At 40.7% G+C, this 23,632-nt stretch overlaps 1 protein-coding gene across 2 annotated transcripts in view; it reads right to left on the bottom strand.

Annotated features, from left to right (window-relative positions):
• The window catches only part of RTN3 (reticulon 3), a 59,802-nt gene that overhangs the window by 1,356 nt on the left and 34,814 nt on the right, over positions 1-23,632 (bottom strand). For both annotated transcript variants that reach the window (XM_004437519.3, XM_087422745.1), the window contains exons 2-6: positions 5,446-5,653; positions 3,414-3,552; positions 2,911-2,980; positions 2,412-2,458; positions 1,503-1,561 (exon numbers count right to left, since the gene is read on the bottom strand). In XM_004437519.3, the coding sequence (XP_004437576.1) occupies positions 1,503-1,561; positions 2,412-2,458; positions 2,911-2,980; positions 3,414-3,552; positions 5,446-5,653 (523 nt within the window). The remainder of the gene's footprint in view (positions 1-1,502; positions 1,562-2,411; positions 2,459-2,910; positions 2,981-3,413; positions 3,553-5,445; positions 5,654-23,632) is intronic.

A 23,632-nucleotide genomic window follows, 5' to 3' on the forward strand; every position in this document is an offset into this window, starting at 1 on the left:
CTGTCCCCGTGGCATAGCGGTTAAGCGCACCCACTCCACTGCTGGCGGCCCAGGTTCGGATCCCGGGCGCGCACCGACGCACTGCTTGTCAGGCCATGCTGTGGCAGCGTCCCGTATAAAGTGGAGGAAGATGGGCACAGATGTTAGCTCAGGGCTGATCTTCCTCACAAAAAAAAAAAAACTAACCACCGGAGTTGGCAGTAGTTCCCAGCCCCTCACAGGACACCAAAGTGGCCCTTCATTTTCTTCATTAAGGTCACCCTTGACTAAGGTCATTCCCATCCCTCAGCTAACGGCAAAGCCACTTCTCACAACTGTTACAGCCCAGAGCAGGGGCCCAAGTCAGCTGACATTGCTAATCAAGACTTCAGGTTTAGGGCTAAGCTTCAACCATCCTTCAGAATCAGGAGTAAACAGCAACCAGAAGCATATTTGTGCTAACGGCCTCGCCTGGTCTTAGCTCCACTGTACACCTAAAAAAGCAAAAGAGTAGGTAAAGACTCTGGCATCAAGCCAGAGCTGCTGGATGTGGTCAGTTTCCTCTTATCAAAGTTGGAAAAAGCACTAAAATCTGGGGTGTGAAAGGGATGGGGGGGGCCACAAAGGGGATGTAACTGCTTGTGATGTTTTGTTTCTTAAAGAATATGTGAAGAGGGGCCGCCCCCTGGCTTATCGGTTAAGTGCTCGCGCTCTGCTACTGGCGGCCCGGGTTCGGATCTCGGGCGCACACCGACGCACTGCTTCTCCGGCCATGCTGAGGCCGCGTCCCACATACAGCAACTAGAAGGATGTGCAACTATGACATACAACTATCTACTGGGGCTTTGGGGAGAAAAAGGGGGAAAAAAAAAGGATGAGGATTGGCAATAGATGTTAGCTCAGGGCTGGTCTTCCTCAGCAAAAAGAGGAGGATTGGCATGGATGTTAGCTCAGGGCTGATCCTCCTCACAGAAAAAAAAAAAAGAATATGTGAAGAAAATACATAAAAATGTTGACATTTTAATCTGAAGCATTGGGTTCATAGTGTTTGCCATAAGTAATTCAGAATTAAAAAAACAGTTCTTTGATATACAGAGTCATAAAAATGTCTAACAATATTTTACTACTTGATTTAAATATTAAATTGGTTAAAAAAAAGGAAAACAGAGGGATCTGGTAGTCGTAGAAAAGAGGCAGCGTTGAGCCTTAAGTCATTTATTTACTAAAACTTTTGTTTCTGAAAAGAGAGGGAAGAGTGGCTTAAAACTGATAAACTATGTGAAAATAAATGAAGGTGGGGAAACAGCCACAAACGTTTAAAAGCCAGTCCAAAAAGGCAGAGTGGTCCTGATCCATTCATCCTTTTTAATCTAAGACACAAGGGATGGTCTTTTAAAGAAGCAGATGAAATAATTTCTAGTAAAATCAAACTATTAACCAAGGCTTTTTTTCAGGGTGAAAATTACTTTCTTTGGCATCAGCATTTTACACAGGGGACTAATGTGGAACCTAAGCATACTTACTTTTCAACAATCGACTTGGTCTGATCGCGGGCAATGCCAACGTAGTGATCAATCTGGGTCTTTAGGGAAGGAAAAGTGACTCAGTTGTGGCAACACACACGATTAATCATTTTCCTGAAGGTAATGTTCTTCTGTCTAGTTTAAACATTTTTTAAAAACACTATTGAATATTCTCGAAAATAAACATAATGCCCAGTTTTTAAAAGAATTTTAACAACTTCAGGTTTCGGACTTCAAATTATGCCGTAAACACCGCATACTCTGTTGAAGTAAAAATCACTCCTTTCTCTTGCAGAGGTAAGTCTTACTTGCTAGCTGTCTCCCTTAGGGACACTGGAGTATAGCACTTTCTGAATACTAGAAACTGTGTCTAATCTACACTCTGTAATCACAAATGTGTTTTGGCTCTTAAGTAAGACTAATTCATCTAATACCAAAAAGCCATAAATAAAGTCTGTTGATGGATGACTTACTCCATGAAGAATAACCTCAGAGCATCTAGCATACTCTGTATACACCATTCCACAAGGCAAACATCTGTTCACACTGATAGAGTCTCATAATAGCCTTAATAGTTTAAATTTATTTTTAGACACCAGTTTTTATTTATTTAAGCATTTTTTCTTGTTTGTTTTTTTTGAACAGATAATGCAACCATGTGATAAAAAATCAAAGGCGCACAACAAGGCATAAAAGTCAGTCTCTTTCCTATCCTTATCCCTCCTAGATATTCAGTTTCTCTCCTTGGAGGAAACCAGTTACCAGTTTCTTATAGGCACCTGACTTACAAAATCAGACTGTAGAAGTGCTTAGAAAAAGATCGCTCCAAACTGTCAATGCCTAAAACACGAACTAACAACTAGTCATACAACGACTGGCGTATCTGATGTGAATCAGATAAATGCTTACCTTGTACTTCTCATAGACAACTGGAACACTGAAAATGAGCAGTTCGGCTGTAAGACAGAATCACGGAACACGGCAGGTGTAAATATCATAAAGTCTCAAGACTCAAGTGACATGTACATTTTTCCTCATGAAATATAAGGAAATAGAGATCTTCAATATGAGAAATCCTGGCGAGAGCTCTCAATTAAGGAGAGTCAGATATAGGTACACAGGCTGCCTTCTTTGTACCACAAATAATTTCCAAATTATGAAAATGGTTTCTACAAATAAGATCCCCATATTTAAACCAAATCTAGACAACTCTCCCTTTCTTCTAGCTGTTTTGATATTTCTTTATAGTCAGGACCATTTAATAAACCTATGGCCAGTATCTAGTTCAAGGTATGGATGTTAAAGGCTGGGCCACGTGGAGGGAGTGGAGCCATGGGGGGCATTCTCTTGGCTCTCACTCTTACCAGTTACTTCAAAGAGCATGGAGACGCATTCCTTGCTACCTTACCAAGAATCAGAAGGGTGATTCCATTGAAGACGGCACCAACATAGGTCATCAGCCACATGAAGACGGCCAGCTGTGAAGGCCAACATCAGAGGGTCAGCAGGAATCATGGTAACGTGAAACTCCGGCTAACCAATGCCCATCTCCTCTAGCTAATTAGGTCTGCATATAGTTAGTCATGTCAACCATAAATAATCTCAAAATGAAGGTTACCCTGTTTGCACTATACATTTGAGGGTGCATAAGAGAATTCTGTAGTTCTCTTAGGCCCGAAGACAGACTGGACTTGCATTTCTGTCAATTACATCATCCCCGTTCTGATGTTAGTTCTCCAGGCACAAGGAGATACCTTCTCTAGTGACGCCCACCCCCATTTTTACAGGTTGATTGAGATAAGCATACATTCTTTTGTCTGATGAAACCCTATGTACTGCTCTTCCTCTGAATTATAACCTAGTCCCTGGTTTTCCTCAGCCTCACCACCAAAAGCTGTAGAAGCAACTGACCTTCAAGGAGTCCACCAGATCTTCCACCAGAAAGAGACGAATAATGAGTTTCAGGGCCCTGTTGATGTGCACCATGGCAGCATTCACGTAATTATGGAAAGCTTCTGAGGACAGAGTAATGTCTACATCCAGGTAGGCTCTTCCAGGAGAAGAAACGACAGTCAGACATTTGACGTGGAAGGAAAGGATCTCTTTGTTAGCACAGTTCTTCAGAGTGAAATTCCCCCAGGGGCACATTTTAGAAATCTGTAGGGGCATTTTTGCTGTCATGGAGTGGGGTGGGGCACCACTGTCATTTAGTGGGCAGAGGCCAAGATGCCAGATGTCTGCAAAGTGTGGGACAGCCACACACAATGAAGAACTGTCCTACGTCCTGCGTGACTTTTACAGCCTCATAGGATGTTCATCAAGGTGAACCTATTTATAATCATCAAGAGCCCAGAACATATAAAGACGTATTTATATATAAAGAGGTATTTTTTTCCACAGTTTTAACATATCATGAATTTTCTAAAATTGTATTCTGTTTATGCTAAAACTTTAATAAGATTTTTTTCACCATTTTGGAAAATCACATCTGTATTGGAGATTACACATGTAGGTGCAAATACCTGAGGTCTTTATTATGTTTTTTTGGTGTAGTCATGTCCAAGCACAATTAAATATTGACTGGAATACATATTATTTTATTATAAATGGCTTTCTATTTTATCACTCCTTTATATTACAATTATGATCTATTTTTGAAATTTTGTTTATAGATACATTATCTATGAATTTCATATCAAAATGATAAAGGAGGCATTATAAAATATTTGTTAACAAATAAAAAAGGAAGGTGGGGATACTGAGTTTGATGGGGTTGAAAACTACAGAGAAAGACAGAAAGACCTGGGTTCTGCTCCCAGATGCACCACAGAATGGAGACGTAACCATCTGCTCATAACTTGTTCCTTCACTCCGAACTTACTAGGTGCCTGCTAAGCACCAGACTCTCTGTGAGGTGAGGGGTATCAGGAAAGAGAAGACTGCTTTTGCCTTAAAGAGCCTACAGTCTTGTGGGAAAAACAGAAGAGTGACGGGCATCTTTTCCTTTCCTATTTATTACGAAAATATTTACTACCAAATACAAAAGTTACAAAAATTAGACGTTATAACTAACACAACTTAGCAAAACACATTTTATAAATCCACAAACGTGTCATGCACAAGGGGGAAAAAACTCTGCTAAGACATCTGAGATTGTGGCCAAACAGTAAAATTTATTCATTCATTCAACAACTATCGATTTGTTAAACTAATTTGCAATAACTTTTTCAATGCCACAGAGTTTAAATTGTTCTCTCTGTTTTCACTGAGAGAAAACACAAGGACCAGAGCCACAGCTAGACATCCTTTCATCACAGTCCGGAGAGGTCACAGCAGGGTTTCTCTCTATGAGAAAAGGGTTTTAAAAAAACTGGCATTTGGTAATGTTAAATTTTTTTATGGGCTAAGATTTCCAAGAAGAAAACTGTGATGAAAACATTTGTTCAAGTTACAACACAGTCAGAAAAGCCAGCAACTGGATTCCAGAAATGCACAACCTACTGACTTCATCAAGACTCGCCCCCGTACTACGAAAACTAAAGGAAACCAGTAAGAAAACCAAGAGCAACACGTCGAGTTCTGGGAGCGCCAAGAGCGCAGCCTCAATACCAAGATTCAAAGTTGTTTTCAGATTGCACTCTGTGGGGGCTTACACGTGTACCTGGACCCCTCTAACTGAGTGCTGCCTTAGACGCTCTGCTTTCCCCACCCTGCCTGGGAATTGAGACATCCTCTTGAGTCCTAAAGTGTGAGCTTCTAGTTTGTCAGAAGTTCTTGGCTCCCAACTCGGTCTCCTCTTAAGGTGGTCCCAAGGTTTCCAGCTGATGTTTCCTGCCACCGACCTGCTGCGTTAGGCCCTACAATTCTTGATTTTTGGAACTGACCAGCCTCAGCGCGCTCCTTCCCTAAACTGCAGAGTGTTACTTGTGATACTTCAACTCACTTGAATGGATGGCCTTCTTCTGACTTCTGTACAGCCTGGATGACAGACTTGTAGACCCTGAAGCTGATGGTGACAGAGAGAAGAGCCAGGATGAGGTAGGAAACCACACTGATGACACTGAAAGCTGCCAGGGAAAGCAGCAGGATCAGCGTGGTGCCAAAGACAAACCCAGTCTTCTTCACGTCTCGCCAGAAAATCAGATCGTGCACTGCCGAGAGAAAAGGGAACACAGTTATACAAACGCCACGAGGCCAGGCTGCCCACAGGCTGTCCCCTGCACACTGACAGGCACGACACTGCACGCAGTTACAGGTGCACCCCTTTCATCTGAATGATGAAAATCAGATCATGTCTGGGGTGAGGATTCACACTGCAAAACACTCCTCTGGTTTCTGGATAGGTTTACAAAAACTTAGGAACGTATTTTTTAGAGATGGCTACTGAAGTACGATGGGGTAAAGTGTCATTTACTTAAATATTTCAGCAGAAAGGATGGTAGAGCAAGTGTGGTAAAATCTTGATTAACTGCTGACTAAATTAAGCAAACCATGCCTATAAATGAGTTGGGTCAACAGACTATAAAACCATCTAACTTGAAATGTATAAATTGGGGTGGGGGTAGAGAGAGTGGTGAATAAAAATAAACCAAGCCCTATTAGTGTTAGTTACAACGAAACACCAGTCCCCATGTTAATCTGAAGAGAACTTAAGAAGCATCACGGGTAGGGGACCACACTTCTGAAAATGAATAGAGATACTAGTAAAAATTGTCAGGAAGTAAGTATAAACCAAGACTGTCCGAGGCAAGTAGGTCCTATGGTTGGGGACATTCAAACTGGAAAAATCTAAGTTCTTCTACTTAGACACCTCAAGAACTCTGGGTGTAAGCTGCTAGCAATTACCTCCCACCTAACAATGACACTGCATTTGAATTTCCATCTGTGAAGGCAAACTTCAACACTCACAGCCCTACTGCAAGTTTCTTCCATGTTCTTTGCTTATAAAGAAGAGCAAGGGCTTTGGAGCTGGAGAGACATGAGTTTGAGTCCTGTAATTTTCACTCATATTACCCTAATTAACCTTTCCAAACCCTGTTTTCTCATATGTAAAACAAAGAAAGTGATATCTATTCCCTAGAGTTGTTTTAAGGAGTATATAAGGCTAACGCACGTAGACTGCTTAGCACTGTAAACGACACGCAGTCAACACTCAAATTTTAACTATAATCAAAATATGGTTTGCCTGAAAGACTCACTGAGGGTAAAATGAACTTGAATCTGATTCAAGTTGACCCACTGGCACCTAGTTCTTCCCCATGTTCAGCTACAACACTCTCCTCTGAAGCCTGACCTTGCTAGAGCCAAAGAAACCCAACCCGAAACTAGGAAAATACTAAAGATATGCTGACTGTACAGAAGAAATAACCACTGGTTCAGCGACTGTGGCTGGGGGACGGACTTATTAGGAGAAACAGGAGGTATCTGGATTCCTGACGGGAAGCTGCGAGTCCCAGACAATGATGTTGTAAAGGAGAGAGGCCTGGCAGGCCACTCAGGCCCACCTGACTGAACAGGAAAGCTGAATAGGATGCTGCCTACTTTCGAGAGCAAACACTAAGCAGGAGAATTCCAATGGTCAGAGTCCAAGTATATATATGTCACGGTTCATATGACTCCAAGAACAGTTTCAACACAGAATGCTTAGTAATGGAACAAACTGATACCGTGTGCCTCCTGATGTAACGCACTGAGAAGGACCCAACATCACTTCTATGGTATTCTTGCCAAAACATAACCGGAGTCTAATGAGAAAACACCAGACAAACCCAGATTGAGAAATAGTCTACAAAACAACTGGCCTGTATTCTTCAAAAATACCAACGGTGTGAAAAACAAAGAAAAGGTTGAAGAACTTTTTCAGATTAAAAGTAAGGAGACTTGAGGGGCCGGCCCGGTGGCGCAAGTGGTTGGGTGCGCGCGCTCCGCTGCGGCGGCCCGGGGTTCGCCGGTTCGGAACCCGGGCGCGCACCAACGCACTGCTTGTCAAGCCATGCTGTGGCGGCATCCCATATAAAGTGGAGGAAGATGGGCACGGATGTTAGCCCAGGGCCAATCTTCCTCAGCAAAAAAAAAAAAAAAAAGTAAGAAGACTTGACAACACATAAGTGCAAAGTGTGATCACAGAGTGGACGCTGGATAAGAGGGTAAAAATAGCTATAAAGGACATCGTTGGGACAGCTGACAACATTTGAATACAGACTACATAATTGACAAAAGTACTGCATCAATGTTAAACTTCCTAAATTTGGTTAAGTGTACTGTGGCCACGTAAGAGACACACACAAATAGTCTTGCTGGAAAAAAACACACTCCAAGTATTTAGGGGTAAAATGGCAGGATGTTTGCAACCAGCTCCTCCATGGTTCAGGAAAAGACACGCATCTCTAGAGAGAGGGAGGAAGTGATAAAGCAAAGTGGCTGAATGTCAACAACTGGTGACCCAGAGCGAGGGTCACGTGAGGGTTTTTTGTACCGTGCTTACAATCCTTTAAGTTTGAAATATCTGAAACACAGAAAGAGAAAAAGAAAGAAAAGCTTAGAGAATAAGGCTGAGGCTCAGACAGAAAAAGACCTTGATGTGTCAGAGGAGGAAAACGGGATCAAGACACTGGCCTAAATGCACATCTCCCTTTGCCACCCTGTCCTCGTGAACTTCACTGCCATCTGCTGGAAAACTGTCATAGGAAATATTCAAACCTAATGATGCTATCTCATGGGAATGGTGCCCTAGAGGCGTGCAGCACACAACCCACAGAATAGCAGGGAAGGCCGTGGGCTCAGCCTTAAAATCAGTGGTAGGGGGGCCGGCCCCGTGGTGTAGCGGTTAAGTGTGCGTGCTCTGCTGCTGGTGGCCCGGGTTCGGATCCCGGGCGCACACCAATGTACCGCTTGTCAGGCCATGCTGTGGCGGCGTCCCATATAAAAGTGGAGGAAGATGGGCACAGATGTTAGCCCAGGGCCAGTCTTCCTCAGCAAAAAAGAGGAGGATTGGCATGGACGTTAGATCGGGGCTGACCTTCCTCACACACACACACACAAAATTAGTGGTAGAATTAGGGTCTGGGCTGGAAGGAGGACATGCTGATTAAAAGGCGAATAACAGAGGGAAAGCCAGGAAAAGATGGTTCAACCCAGCAACCTCCGTCTGGGACGCTCTCCCTCCACAACCTCCCATGGCTGCTCCTGTACCTCATGCAGGCCCTGGGTCATGGGATTCCTCACCAGAGACTGCCCACCCTAAGGCCCCCTCCTGTCATCACTCTCTTATCTCCTTGTCCTGCTTCATTTTTCACTTTGTTTATTTATAGCAGGCTCTTCCCACCAGTTGTTGAAGGCACAAACGTGGGCTAAGCTAATGGCCAAGAGACAGCATAACCACAGCTGCCCTGTTTCTGGATAATCCCTCTCAGGCTGGTCAAGCTTCTGCACCTGAATCCCATCAAGGACAGTGGACCAAGGATTCCGAGTACACGACACCAAGGAAGGGAACCTGGCATAGTCCGGAGAGTGTTCCTCTCTGAGCCTTGAGGAAGAGCGAGGAGGATGAAACACGTGAGGAGAAAGCAAGACAGTTTCAGTGTTTCTTTCATAACCAGGAAACCAAGAGGTCGCAATGGTCTGACTCCATGAAATGTTCTTTTTCTCTTCTACTGTCATCCATCCGCTCCTACTGCCTCAGTATAGGACTTGTTAAAACAGAAAATTCCTTTATTTTTAATGTGTTCTCTTTCCTTCCTTTCCCACCCTTCTCTTCTTTTGGCAAGCTTTAATTAAGTGCCTACCATGCGGCAGGCAGATGCTAGAACTGGGAATAGAACCCAAAAGGGAACAAGGCAAACGAGATCTTTCCTGATGTTCGGCGAGGAAGCAGGGGATGAATAACAAACGAGGTACGAGAGGCCTGTGAGGATACAGACCCACTGTGAGCGATGAGAACAATGTGCATGCAGGCGCGCACTGCGTGGACAGCAGTGAGGAAAGGCCTCTCCGAGGAGTTAACGTTAAAGGTGAGATATAAAGGACAAGAAGGAGCTGGCCATGCAAAAAGCAGGCGAAGGGTATTCTAGGCTTGAGGACACACATACAAGGGCTCTTGGTTGGGGGGGGGCTGTTTGCATTGCTTAGGAAAGGTCAGAAGGCCAGTGTGGATGGTACGTTGTGAGTGAAGGGGAGTGTGGCAGGAGATGAGGCTGGAGAGACGGGCAGGGACTGGATCACGGAGCAGTTCCATGGGCAGGGTGAGCAGCTCGGATTTTACCGCGGGTGCAATGGAAAGTCACTAAAGGACGTCAGGCAGGGGAATAACATGATATATTCTAGTTTAAAAAGAGGAACACTTTTACTGCTGTATAGAAAATGGATTGGGATGGGGCAAGAGTGCAGGCAGGGACATTCCCTGGGAGGCTGACATGGAGGTTCAAGTGAGAGATGGTGGTCATTCAAATTAGGATAAGGGCAGTCAGGATGGAGAGGAGTGGACAGATCTGAGCTATATTTTGGGGGTAGAACAAGCGGAACTTGGTGATAAACTGGATGTGGGGGGTGACAGAGGGGAAGAAATGTGGACAACACCTGGGTTTGGGGCCTGAGCAAATGGATGGATGTGGTGTCATTTACTGAGATGAGGAAGAGCAGATTACAGAGCATGTTAATTTTGGGAAGGACGTGTGGAGACATCCATTATTAAAGAAGGCAGTTAGACCCACCAGCGTGGAGCACACAGCGTGGAGACATATGTGGAAGTCACCAGCACACAAATAGTATTGAAAAGTCATGGGAAGGGATGAGGTTCCCTAGTGCTGACAGGGAAGAGGGCCCAGGTCTTAATTCTGAGGTACTCCAACATGTGGGAGCTGAGTAAGAGTCGGGGAGCTAGTGAAAGGAAACGGGAAATACCCAGTGAGGCAGGGGATAACCAGGAGGGCAGAGAATCACAGAAGCTGAGAGAGAAGTGCTTTGATTCTGCCTAATTCTGCTGAGGTTGATTAAGGAAAAAAGCTACCCTGGACCTGGCAATATGGAGACAGTTGGTGACCTGAACAAAGCTTCAGTGGAGTGACGGGAACATGAGCAACTGGAGGGGCTTGAAGAGGAATTAGTGGTGAGACATGGAGGCAGCGAGAGGGAAATGCCTAAGAAAGAGGTTTGGCTGTGAAGAGCAGTAGAGACATTGGAGCCAAGGCACAGTTTTTTAAAGATGGGAAACACGGGGGCCGGCCCCGCACCGATGCACCACTTGTCCGGCCATGCTGAGGCCGCGTCCCACATACAGCAACTAGAAGGATGTGCAGCTATGACATACAACTACCTACTGGGGCTTTGGGGGAAAAAATAAATAAATAAATAAAATTACAAAACTTTCCTTTAAAAAAATAAAAATAAAGATGGGAAACACTGAAGTGTGCTGCTATGCAGACAAACAGGAAGAGACTGAAGAGAGGGCAGAAGCAGTGAGGTCCAGGGGAAGGGAGGGATGGAGAGCCAGAGCCCAGGTGAAGGGGCTGCCCCTTGTTAGTAACGTAGTGAAGAGGATGAGGAGAGACACAGGCCCATTCACAGATCTGAAGACTGGAAGAAGAAGGATTTCTTCCTCAAACGCTTCTACTTCCTCCACAAAAAGGAGCTGAGATCATCAGCTGGGGTGGGGGCAAGGGGGTGAAGACGGTTTACAGAGAGAGAAAAAGATATGAAATGGTTGTTTCAGAAAAGTGAGAAAATGTCTTAAAACTCTTAGAAGAAAACACAGAGCAAATCTTTGTGACATTGGGTTAGGCAACGGTTTCTCAGCTATGATACCAAAAGCACAAGTAACAAAGAAAAAACAAATTGGACTATATCAAAATTAAAAACCTTTGTGCTGTAAATGGTACCAAGAAAGTGACAAGAAAACTCACAGAACGAAAAAATGTATTTGCAAATTACATATCTGATAAGGTATTTGTACCCAGAATATATATAAGAATATATAAAGATTTATAACCAAAAGAAAAATAGCCCAACTGAAAAATGAACAAAGAATCCAAATAGACATTTCTCCAAAGATATACAAATGGAAAATAAGCACATAAAAAGATGCTCAACATCGTTAGTCATCAGCGAAATGCAAATCAAAACCACAATGAACTCACTAGATGGCTGTAATAAAAACACAGTAACAAATATTGGCAAGGATGTGGCGAAATTGGAACTCGCATACATTCCCGGTAGGGATGAAAAATGGTGCAGTTGCTTTGGAGAACAATTTGGCAGTTCCTCAAAAAGTTAAACAGTTATATGACCCAGCAATTCCACTCTTAGGCAAATGCCCAAGAGAAATAAAAACATATAACAACACAAGAATTTGTGTACACCAATGTTCACAGAAGCATTATTCACAACAGCCAAAAAGTAGAAACAATCCAAACTTCCATCAACTGATAATGGACAAATGAAATGTAGTATATCCATACAACGGAATTATTATTCAGCAATAAAAAGAAATGAAGTTCTGACGCTACATGCTACAACATGAATAAAACGTGAAAACATTAGGCTAAGAGAAAGAAGCCAATTACAAAAGACCATATATTATATGATTCCATTTATATAAAACATCCAGAATAAGCAAATCTACAGGGATAGAAAGTAGGTTAGTGGTTGTTTAGGGCTGCGGTGTTGGTCGTGGGAAATGGGGAGTGACTGCTAATGGGTATGGGATTTCTTTTTTGTGGGAGGACTAAAATGTTCTAAAATTGGATAGTGGTGATGGTAAAAAAAAAAACATTTAGCTGTACATTTTAAAAAGATAAATTGTACAGTATGTGAATTATATCTCAATAAAGGTGTTAAAAAAGGAAACAGACAAATGTGCAATTATACTCAGAGATTTCAACACCGCTCTCTCAATAACTGGTAGAACAAGTAGACAGAAAATCAATACGGAGATAGGGGACTTGAACACTTTATTAACCAATTTGACCTTCTTGACACGTATAGAACACCCTACCCAACAGCAGAATGTACATTCTTTTCAAGTACATGTGGAACATTTACCAAGATAAACCAGATACTGGGCCACAAAATAGCCCTGATAAATTTAAAAGGATTCAAGTCACTTTTATGTTTTCTGAGTACAAGGTAATTACCTTAGAAACAGTAAGAAAAAGATATTGGGAAAAATCTCAATATTCGCAAACTAAACAACACACTTCTAAACAACCTATTAATCAAAGAAGAAATCAATAGGGAAATGAGAAAGTATTTTGAACTGAATGAAAATCAAAATTTGTGGGATCTACCAACAAACGTGAAATCAACAATCCAAAGAGGCTTATGCACCCCTATGTTAACTGTAGCATTATTCACTATAGCCAAGAAGTGGAAGCAACCCAAGTGTCCCTCGACTGATGATTGGATCAAGAAGATGTGGTATATGTATACAATGGAATACTACTCAGCCACAAAAAAAGACAAAATTGTCCCATTTGCAACAACATGGATGGACCTGGAGGGTATTATGTTAAGTGAAATAAGCCCGAAAGAGAAAGACAAACACCGTATGATCTCACTCATATGGGGAATATAAATCAACACATGGACAGAGAAAACTGTATTGTGGTTACCAGGGGCAATGGAGGTGGGGGGTGGGCACAAGGGGTGAAGGGAGACATGTATATGGTGATTGACAAACAATAATGTACAACCAAAATTTCACAATGTTATAAACTATTAAGACATCAGCAACAACAAAAATCGATATTTCTAAAAAAAAGAAAAAAAAAAAAGCTTGATTTCCCTTTAGTCAGCATTTTTTACACTGTAAAGTCAGTTGAAAATTGGAGTTAACCTTACTGAGAATTTTGTTTGCTAATTAAAAACAAAACAAACAAACAAACAAAAATTTGTGGGATCTAGCTAAAGCAGGACATGGTATGCAAGTGCCTATACCAGAAAAGAAGGAAGATAACAAATCAGGGATCTCAGCTTCAACCTTAAAAAACCAGAAAAAGAACAACTTGAATCTCAAGTAAACAGAAGAAAGGAAATAATAAAAATCAAAGCAGAGGGCAGGCCCCATGGCTTAGCGGTTAAGTGCGCACGCTCTGCTGTTGGCGGCCCAGGTTCAGATCCCGGGTGCGCACCAACGCACCGCTTCTCCGGCCATGCTGAGGCCGCGTCCCACATACAGCAACTAGAAGGATGTGCAACTATGACGTACAACTATCTACTGGGGCTTTGGGGGGAAAAATAAATAAATAAATAAAATCTTAAAAAAAAAAAATCAAAGCAGAAATCAATGAAACAGATAACAGAAAAACAAAAGAGAAAAATCCATGAAATCAGAGTTGCTTCCTTGAGAATATCAATAAAATAAATAAAACTCTAGCTAGACTGATCAAGAAAAAGTGCAAGACCACACAAATGGCCGATCGCAGGAATCAGAAAGGTGACATCACTACAGATTCTACAGACATTAAAAGGATAATAAAGGAATATTATGAATGTTATGCCAATAAATTAGACAATTTAGATGAAGTGGACAAATTCCTCCAAAGACACAAACTCTACCAAAATTCACTCAAGAAACAGATAAACTAAATAGTCCTATATCTATTATATTAAAGAAATAAAACTTACAGATAAAATGCTTCCCACACAGCAAACTCCAGGCCCAGATGGCATCACTGGGGAATTCTGCCAAATATTGAACAAGAAATAATACCAACTCTACACAAATTCTTCCAGAAAAATGAAGAGAAGGTAATATTTTCCAACACACTTTATAAGACCAGCATTACCCTATTCCAAAACTAGAAAAAGACATTAAAGGAAAAGAAAACTACAGACCAATATTGTTCAGGGACATCGATGCAGAAATTCTTAAAAGAAATTTAGCAAATCAAACCCAACAATATATAAAAAGAATACATCATGACCAAGTGGGGTTTTTCGCAAAAATGCAAGATTGGTTTAACATTCATAAATCATTCCATGTAATTCACCATATCAACAAACTAAAAGAGAATAACCATACGATCATCTCAAAAGATACATTGAAGAGAGATTTAATGAAATCCAATATCCCTTCTGATAAAACCTCTCAGCAAACCAGGTTACAGAAGGGAATTTCCTCAACTCAATAAAGGGAATCTACAAGAAACCTAGAGCTAACATCATGTTTAATGAAAGAAGGAAAGGATGTTCTCTTTCACCACGTCTAATGAACACTGTAATAGAGGTTCTAGCCAGTGCAGTAAGTCAAGAAAAGGAAATAAAAGGCATCCAAATTGGAAATAAAGAACTAAAATGGTCATTATTCAAAGACAGCATGATTGCCTATGTAGAAAATCTGATAGGGGCCGGCCCGTGGCTTAGTGGTTAAGTGTGCGCGCTCCGCTGCTGGCGGCCTGGGTTTGGATCCCAGGCGCGCACTGACGCGCCGCTTCTCTGGCCATGCTGAGGCCGCGTCCCACATACAGCAACTAGAAGGATGTGCAGCCATGACACACAACTATCTACTGGGGCTTTGGGGGGAAAATAAATAAATAAAATCTTTAGAAATCTGGTTACTGTGTCAGAGATAAGCAACCCTACGGCCCTGGATACCAAAGTAACATCAGAGATGATTATGAAAGACACAGTCAGACCCAGCTTGAGGTACAACTGTGCATTAAGGGATGTTTATTTTAGATTATTCCAGTTTTCTCTTTGGAGCCCCTTCATGCCTTCTGGTTTCCACTTGGCCCCAGATCCCCACCTGATAACACACTCTATCTCCAGCTTTAGAGTCAGTACAGCAAAGAACAAACCCTGCTCCAGACTGCCTGGGTTTGCATCCTCTTCCATTTACTAGCTGTGTGATTTGGGGCAAGACACTTAACCTCTCTATGCCTAGGGTTCCTCATCTGTAAAATGGGACAATCCAGTATCTACTCTATTGGGATGTTGCCAGGATTAAATGGGTTAATGTGTATAAGTGCTAAGAACACTGTTGATTAGGTAGTAATACAATGTTAGCTATTATTATTATTATTCATTTGACTGCTAATTTCTGCTACAATCATAACGGAAAATTGAAGAACTAAAGTTAAAATTGACCAAGATAAAAAAATAAATAAATAAATAAAGTTAAAATCTGCTACAGAGAAGTAAAGATTTTTTTCCTTTCCTCTTTGTTGCTAACAGGATACTGAGAGATTAAGATTGGGGGATTAGGGCCGGCCCCGTGGCTTAGCGGTTAAGTGCGCGCGCTCCGCTGCTGGCGGCCCGGGGTTCAGATCCTGGGTGCGCACTGACGCACCGCTTCTCTGGCCATGCTGAGGCCGCGTCCCACATACAGCAACTAGAAGGATGTGCAGCTATGACATGCAACTATCTGCTGGGGCTTTGGGGGAAAAAATAAAAAGTAAAATTATTAAAAAAAAAGAAAAAAAAAGATTGGGGGATTACAAGGGACCCTTTCAACCAAATCAGCTCCTTTGATATATTTTACATATCAAGCTTCCACATAAAATTTCCTATAAAAAAAGGTTGCGCTGTCAGCACTATCATTGAATAAAGGTCAGAGGGAGGCAGAAGGCCAGGAGGTAAGGGCAGTATGATATATGGGCCTACAGAGCAGCCTGGACTAGCATGAATTTGGGAGTTATCGACATACAGGTGGGAATTTGAAGCCATGGGAACAGAAGAGATCACTTAGGGGCATCTTGTAACACTTCAAACCCCACATATCGAAGAACCCATATGTTTTCCCCGTCACTGTTTCCTGCTCAGAGAATGGTTCTACCATCCACCCAGTAACCCAAGACAGAGATCTGGAAATAGGGCTCCTCTCCCTTCTCCCTCATCCTCACACCCAAACACCAAGGCCTGACAGAGCCTACCTTCTTGAATCTATCCATGGAAAACAAGACCTTAACTGAGAGCCAATGGGCTGACCAACTGCCACTCGAGCGCACTGTCTTACACAGACAGAAGGAAGCCTTGGCTGGCCTCGTCCTAAAAGTACTGACCCACACTCGTTCAATGGGTACTGGAAAAACAAAAGCCGAAAGTTCTCAAAAGTTCTCAGAAGTGCAATGTTTCCTTACTTTTCAAGGTTAAACTTTATCTTTAATATTACACCACCTAAAACTTATTTTCATTTGAAAGACGCTTACTTTTTTCTACTTGTGCTTCAATACATTTAAAGTCTTGTGCTGTACTAATTATGCCTTTTATTTCTTACAATCCATTTCAAGACACAATACAGGCTCTTTTTATAACTTTATGAAAGTACAGTCAACCATTTTTCCGTTATCTTAATTACCTAGCTAATGGCAGACGAAGCATCTGACAAAGAATATCCGTATTCACCAAGAGTGTTTATACTGCTGGTAAAATCACGAGTGATTCCTTCTTTTTATTTTCCAAATCCTCTATAATGTGACCATATTACTTCTATTTTTAAAACTTTCAAGGATGTCTATCTCCTGCCCATATTATTTAAGGATGCCTGCTGCAGTACCCTTCTCCCACCAAAAGAGGGCACTAACACATCCAATGGTGTCTCCAGGCTAAGGAGAAAGAAATGGGTCCCTGCCAATTCAAGCACAGCGCAAACCTTGTTGATTTCCTCCTACCCACTGATTTTTATTACTGAACTTGGGGAAAGCTCTTGGTTTGACTCCAACTTCAGCCATTCCCAAAGGTCAACCCACTTTAATCTACTCTCCCAAGTATACACCTCAAAGGAAGAAAAGAAAGGCTTTTCAAATGCTTATTCTGACAAGGAATAAACGTGCAAGAAATTTCAAGGTTTAGTAGTCCATCAGCTTTAACTTCATTTTTAAGAACAAACCTCCAACTCAAGGATCCGTACAGCACGTCCTATCTTCCGTGCATTAGTTTTTCAAAATTTGTAAATATACAACTCTAAGATTTAAATGTGGCTGAAATAGCTAAAAGACAAAAAAAAAAAAAAAAAAAAGCCAGGCTTTATGACCACAAAAGGGAAATTGTTCATTAATAAAGGGGATAATAGGCAGTTAAGTTTTTTATATGAGCAATTATTTATGTAAAGAAAAATATGTAGACATTTTCATACTGATTATTTCTTTTCTTTGGTTACTTTTACATTAACAGTTCATAATACAGTCACTTTTTGAGTTGCAAATGACATTGGGTTATGTGTTTATAAACTCAGATCCAAATTTTGTGGCTGCTGAAATGGGTTCACAGTCTGATCTGCTACAGATTTATCCTTAAACAAAGACACCCCCCTCAAAATGGCACAGAGGATCACTGACAGAATACAAAGCTGTCACTGTCACAGACAGACACACATGCGTTCAGTCACGGATGCACCTGGCAGCAGGCCAAAGAAATTTGTAGGAGCCCCTTTCAATCTAGCATTCCTCTCAGACTGTCAGAAAAAAATAGTTTTTTATTCATTAAAATAACCTAACATCCCCTTTGCCCTCAATTTCAGATTTATAAAGCACAGAAAACAAAATGGCATTGACCACCCTTTCCCAATGGAATAGCTAGGTGGATCCAAATATGGGAACTTTTGAACTCAGTTATCTGAAGAATATAATTAAAGATAAACGCAGTGCTGAATCATGATGGAATGGATAAAGACACAAAACTCTGGCTTTCATTTTCCATCCTTTTTTTTCTTCTAGGTCTGGCTGGTTCTTTGCACATAACTGGACAACTATTAAATTCTCCATAAAGCAAGTCTAGACTTAAGTCTGCAGAAGACATTGGATCCAATCTAAAATTAAACAAAACACTAATTAATTGCTAGTAATTGTGAAAGCCCAACCTAATGTAAAGTGATTTTATGCCCTTTGCACACATTTATTTCTAATTCAATTTTCATGCTAGTCAGGTCACGGCAACCTGAAATTTCTCCCACGGTCATGATACACTTGGACTTGAATGCCTCTTTGACAGTCTGTTGGTAATACAGATAAGTGACATGGTATGAGACTATAACAATATGTGACACAAAATTCTTCTCTTCTAAAAAAGCGACAGTCTCTAAACTCTTTACCAGTAATAAGCAAAATAAATTTTAAAAATGAAGTGTTAGGTAATACACTCTTGACTTTTGAGATCTTCTCTCCATTTCCCTAGTGGCTCTGTTGAGCTCACCCCTGGAAACAATGGGACTCTGATCATAACTGGGACAGCTTTTCTCCCCCTCTGCTTTATTTCCCACCCAATATTTAATTCCCCCCCAACATACGCAAAGTTGAAAAGAGCTTAGAGTGAACACCCATATAATCTACCTAGATTTTACTATTAATGTCTTATTTTTATTTTTTTTATTGTGGTAAAATACACATAACATAAAATTTACCATCCTAACCACTTTTAAGTATACAGTTCGGTGACGTTAAGTACATTCACATTGTGGTGCAACCATCACCACAGTCCATTAATGTTTTACTTTACTTATATAACTGTCCCTCAGTCTATTTTATTTTTTTATATATTTCAAAGTAAATTACAAATATCAGGAAACCAACGTCAGCTTGCATATTATTAACTAAAGTTCAATATTTATTTAGTGTTTCTCTTTTGATGTAAAATTTACCTACAATGAAATACACAATACATTCACTGAGTTTGGACACACGCATATACCTATGCAACCCTATCAAGCTACAGAACATTACCATCACTCCAAAAAGTTTCCTTAATGTTCCTCCCCAGGCAACACCCCAGGAAGTAACCACTGCTCTGATCTCTTCCCTACACAGAATAGTTTGCTTGTTCTATAATTTCACATAAACGGAATCGTGCAGTATGAATTCTTTTTTTACTGCTTCTTTCACTTAGCATAATTTCTGAGATTCATTCATATTGTTGCAAGTATCAAAAGACGACTAGCTATACCACAGGTTATCTATTCCCTTCTTGATGGACAACTGGCTGTTCCCAGCTCTGAGCCATAATGAATAAAATGGCTATGAACATATACAAGTCTTTGTATGAACACGTTTTCATTTCTCTACAGTGGAAAGTTGCTAGGTCACGGAGGAGGTGCATATTTAGCTTTCTAAGAAACTGACCAACCCGTCTCTCAAGTATCTGTACTATTTTACATTCTTACCAACAGTTTATGAGAGTTTCAGTTGTTCCACAGCCGCATCAACATTAGGTGTGGCCAGTCTTTAATTTTAGACATTCAGGTGGCTGTGTACTGAATACCTTGTTTTGATTTGAATTATCTGAAGACTCGTGATGTTGAACATATCTTAGTTGGATTATCTTTTTTTTTTTTTTTTTTTGTGAGGAAGATCAGCCCTGAGCTAACATCTGTGCCCATCTTCCTCTACTTTATACAGGACGCCGCCACAGCATGGCCTGACAAGCAGTGCATCAGTGTGCGTTTAACTGCTACACCACGGGGCCAGCCCCCATTGGATTACTGATCCTTGGTATATCCTCTCTTGTTAAGTGTCAATCTTTTCTGCCCAATTTCTTTATTGTGTTGTTTTTATTGTTGAAATGAGTTTTTAGTATTTCCTGGATAACGGTTCTTCATCAGATACATGTTTTGTAAACACTTTCTCCTAGTCAACGACTTGCCTATTAGTGGTGTCTTTTAATGCGCAAGTTTTAATTCTGATGATGTCCAACTCATTGATTTTTTATTTTATGGCTAGTGCATTCTGTGACGTAAGAAACTTTTGCCTACCCCAAGTCATGAAGATATTCTCCTATGCTTTCTTCTAAAAGGTTTATGGTTTTAGTTTTTATGTTCAGGTCTTTAATCCATTAATTAAAATTAATTAAATTAATTTAAAATCCATTAATTTTAAATTAATTTTTGCATATCACCTGAAGTAGGGATTGTGGTAGGCAGAATGCTAAGATGGCCCCCAAGATTCTTGCCCCTGGGTTACATGTCCTGTATACTTCCTCCTGCCCCCAAATGTGAGCAGAACCTGCGAATACGATGGGACAGTCACTCTCGTGTTTGCGTTTCAGTTATGTGGGATCCTGCAGCAGACTGGAGAGAAATTCTCCTGATAGCTTTGAAGAAGTGAGCACAGCCTCCAGGAGCTCAGCATGACCCCCCGCCCACAGCCAGCAAGCAAGAAAATGGGGTCTGGTCTTACAGCCTCCAGGAACTGATTATGCCAACAATCAGTGAGCTTGGAAGTGAATCCTGAGCCTCAGATGAGATCACAACACTGGTTCACACCTGACGATTTCAGAATCACATTTTATTTCAGCCTGGTGAGATCCTGGGCAGAGGACCTGTGCCCAGATTCCCAATCCATGAAAATCGTGAGAAGATAAAGTTGTGTTGTTTTAAGTTGCTAACTCTGTGGTAATTTGTTATTTCTGGATTCGCTGTTTCTTTGATCAACTTGTTGACTCATTTCCAAGTACCACACTGTCTTTATCACTGAAGTTTTATGTCTTGAAGTGAGTATTCTAAATCCTCCAATTTTATTCTTTTTCATGATTGTTTTAGATTTGCTAAGTTTTATGTATCTCCATAGAAAAGTTTAGAATGAGCTTGTCAATTTCTATAGAAAAATTCTCCTGGGACTTTGAATTGTATTGAATCCAGAGATGAATTTGGATAGGACTGACATCTTAATACCGAAACTTCCAATCCATGAACACAGCACAGCTCTCCCCTTGGACAGTTCTTTAGTTTCTCTCTACAGTTTTGTAGTTTTCAGCATAGAGGTCTTGCACTTTTTTTTTTTTGGTTAAGTTTATTCCTATTTTATGCTTTTGATGGTATTGTAAAAATTCCATTTTCTGATTATTTATTGCTAGTATATAACAAATACAACTGAGTTTTGTATATTAACCTGATATCCTGTAACTTTGTTAAATTCACTTATTAGTCCTAGTAGTTGTTTTAGATTCCTTAGGAATTACCTATGTAAACAATCATGCCATCTGCAAATTAAGACAGTATAACAACTGCTTTTCCAATCTTCATTCCTTTTTTTTCTACTTTTTGTGGTAATTCAATGGGTGGGATCTCTAGGATGATGCTCTACACAAACAGTGCGAGTGAGCATCCTTGCCTCATACCAGTCTTAGAGGGAAGTGCTCCATATTCTGGCATTAAGTACAATGTCAGCCGTAGGGTCAACAGATGCCGTTTAGCAGACTGCGGATATTACCTTCTAGTCCTAGTTTGCTGAAAATTTTTACCAGAAAGGATGTTGGGCTTTTTCAAATGCCCTTTCTGTATCGATTGAAATAATCACATAGTTATTCTCTTATTATGTTAATGTGGTGAATTATGTTGATTGACTTTCCAATCTTAAAACAAGCTTGTGTTCCTGGAACAAACTCCACTTAGCAATGCTGTATTAACCTTTTGACATATTGCTGGATTTGATTTGCTAATATCTTGTGAAGGATTTCTCATCTTAGTATGTTCACGAGGGATATTAGTCTATAATTTTCTCTGTAATGTCCTTGCCCAGTGTTGGTATTACTATATACCAGCCTATGAGCTGGGAAGTGTTCTCTCCTTTTTTCTTAAACGTTTGAAAGAATCCCCCAGTAAAACCTCCGGGCCTGGACGTTTTTGGTGAGATTTTTGATAATGAATTTAATAGAAATTGTGTTAGCTTTGGTAAGTTGTATTTTTCAAGGAATTTGTCCACTTCATCTAAGTTGATGAATCTGTTGGCAAGAAGTTGTTCATAATATTCTATTATCCTTTTACTATCTGAAGGATTCAGATCTGTAGGATCTGAAGTGATAACCCCTTTTTCACGCTTGATATTGGTAATCTGTGTTCTCTTTTCATCTTGATCAGTCAAGAAATTAATTTTGTTGATCTCTTCAAGAAACCAAATTTTGGCTTTGTTAATTTTGTTTTTTATTCCATTGATTTCTACTCTTATCTTTATTATTTCCTTCCTTCTACTTACTTTGGGTTTACTTTGCTCTTCTTTTTCTAGCTTCTTAAGTTGAAACCCTAGATCACTGAATTCCGGTATTTTTCTTTTCTAATATAAGCATTTATTGGGTACAGTGTTCTATAAATATTGTTTAGGTCAAAGTGGTTGACTGTGCTGTTTAGATCTTTGTGTGTGTGTGTGTAGTTGGTCTATCAATTGCTGAGAAAGAGGTATTAAAACCTCCAATTAAGATTATAGAATTGCCTATTTCTACCTTTAATTCTGTCAATTTTTGCTTCATGTATTTTGAAGCTGTTATTAAGCACATACACATTTACTACTGTCAAGACTTCCTGATACCTTTTCTCACGATAATATGTCACTTTGTATTTCTGGTAATACCCTTTGTCTTCTCTTATGTTTACTTCTGCATCGCATACATTTATATATTTTTTTGGTATACCTTTTCCCATCCATTTACTTTCAACCTGTGTCTTTTTTTTTTATAATTTTATTTTATTTTATTTTTTCCCCCAAAGTCCCAGTAGATAGTTGTATGTCATAGCTGCACATCCTTCTAGTTGCTGTATGTGGGATGCGGCCTCAGCATTGCTGGAGAAGCGGTGGTGCGTTGGTGCGCGCCCGGGATCCGAACCCAGGCCGCCAGCAGTGGAGCGCACACACTTAACTGCTAAGCCACGGGGCCAGCCCTATCTGTGTCTTTATATTTAAAGTGCATTGTTTATAGTCAGCATACAATTGGGTCTTGCATCTTCATGCAGTCTGCCACTCTATTGACTGTAGTGTTTAGTCCGCTAACATATTGATATGGTTGCATTAAGTCTCCCATCTCATTCTCACATTTCCTGTCTTTTGTTCCCTGGTTCTTCCTTTCTTTTTGATTATTCAAAGATTTTAATTTGTCTATTGGCTTTTTAGCTATATGCGTTTGCATTATTATTTTAGTGGTTGTTTTAGGGAATACAACATACATCTCTGACTTTTCAGTCTACTTAAAACTAATATTGGGGCCGGCCCTGTGGCTTGGTGGTTAAGTGCGCGCGCTGCGACGCTGGTGGCCCGGGTTCGGATCCCGGGTGCGCATCGAGGCACCACTTCTCCGTTCATCCTGAGGCCGAGTCTCACATACAGCAACTAGAAGGATGTGCAGCTGCGACATGCAGCTGTCCACTGGGCTTTGGGGGGAAAAAATAAAATAAATAAAATCTTTAAAAAAAAAAAAAAAAAAACTAATATTGTACCACTTCA

The sequence above is a fragment of the Ceratotherium simum genome, chromosome 34, assembly GCF_057802395.1.
Source record: "Ceratotherium simum simum isolate JZ-2026a chromosome 34, ASM5780239v1, whole genome shotgun sequence".
NCBI classification, from domain to species: domain Eukaryota; kingdom Metazoa; phylum Chordata; class Mammalia; order Perissodactyla; family Rhinocerotidae; genus Ceratotherium; species Ceratotherium simum.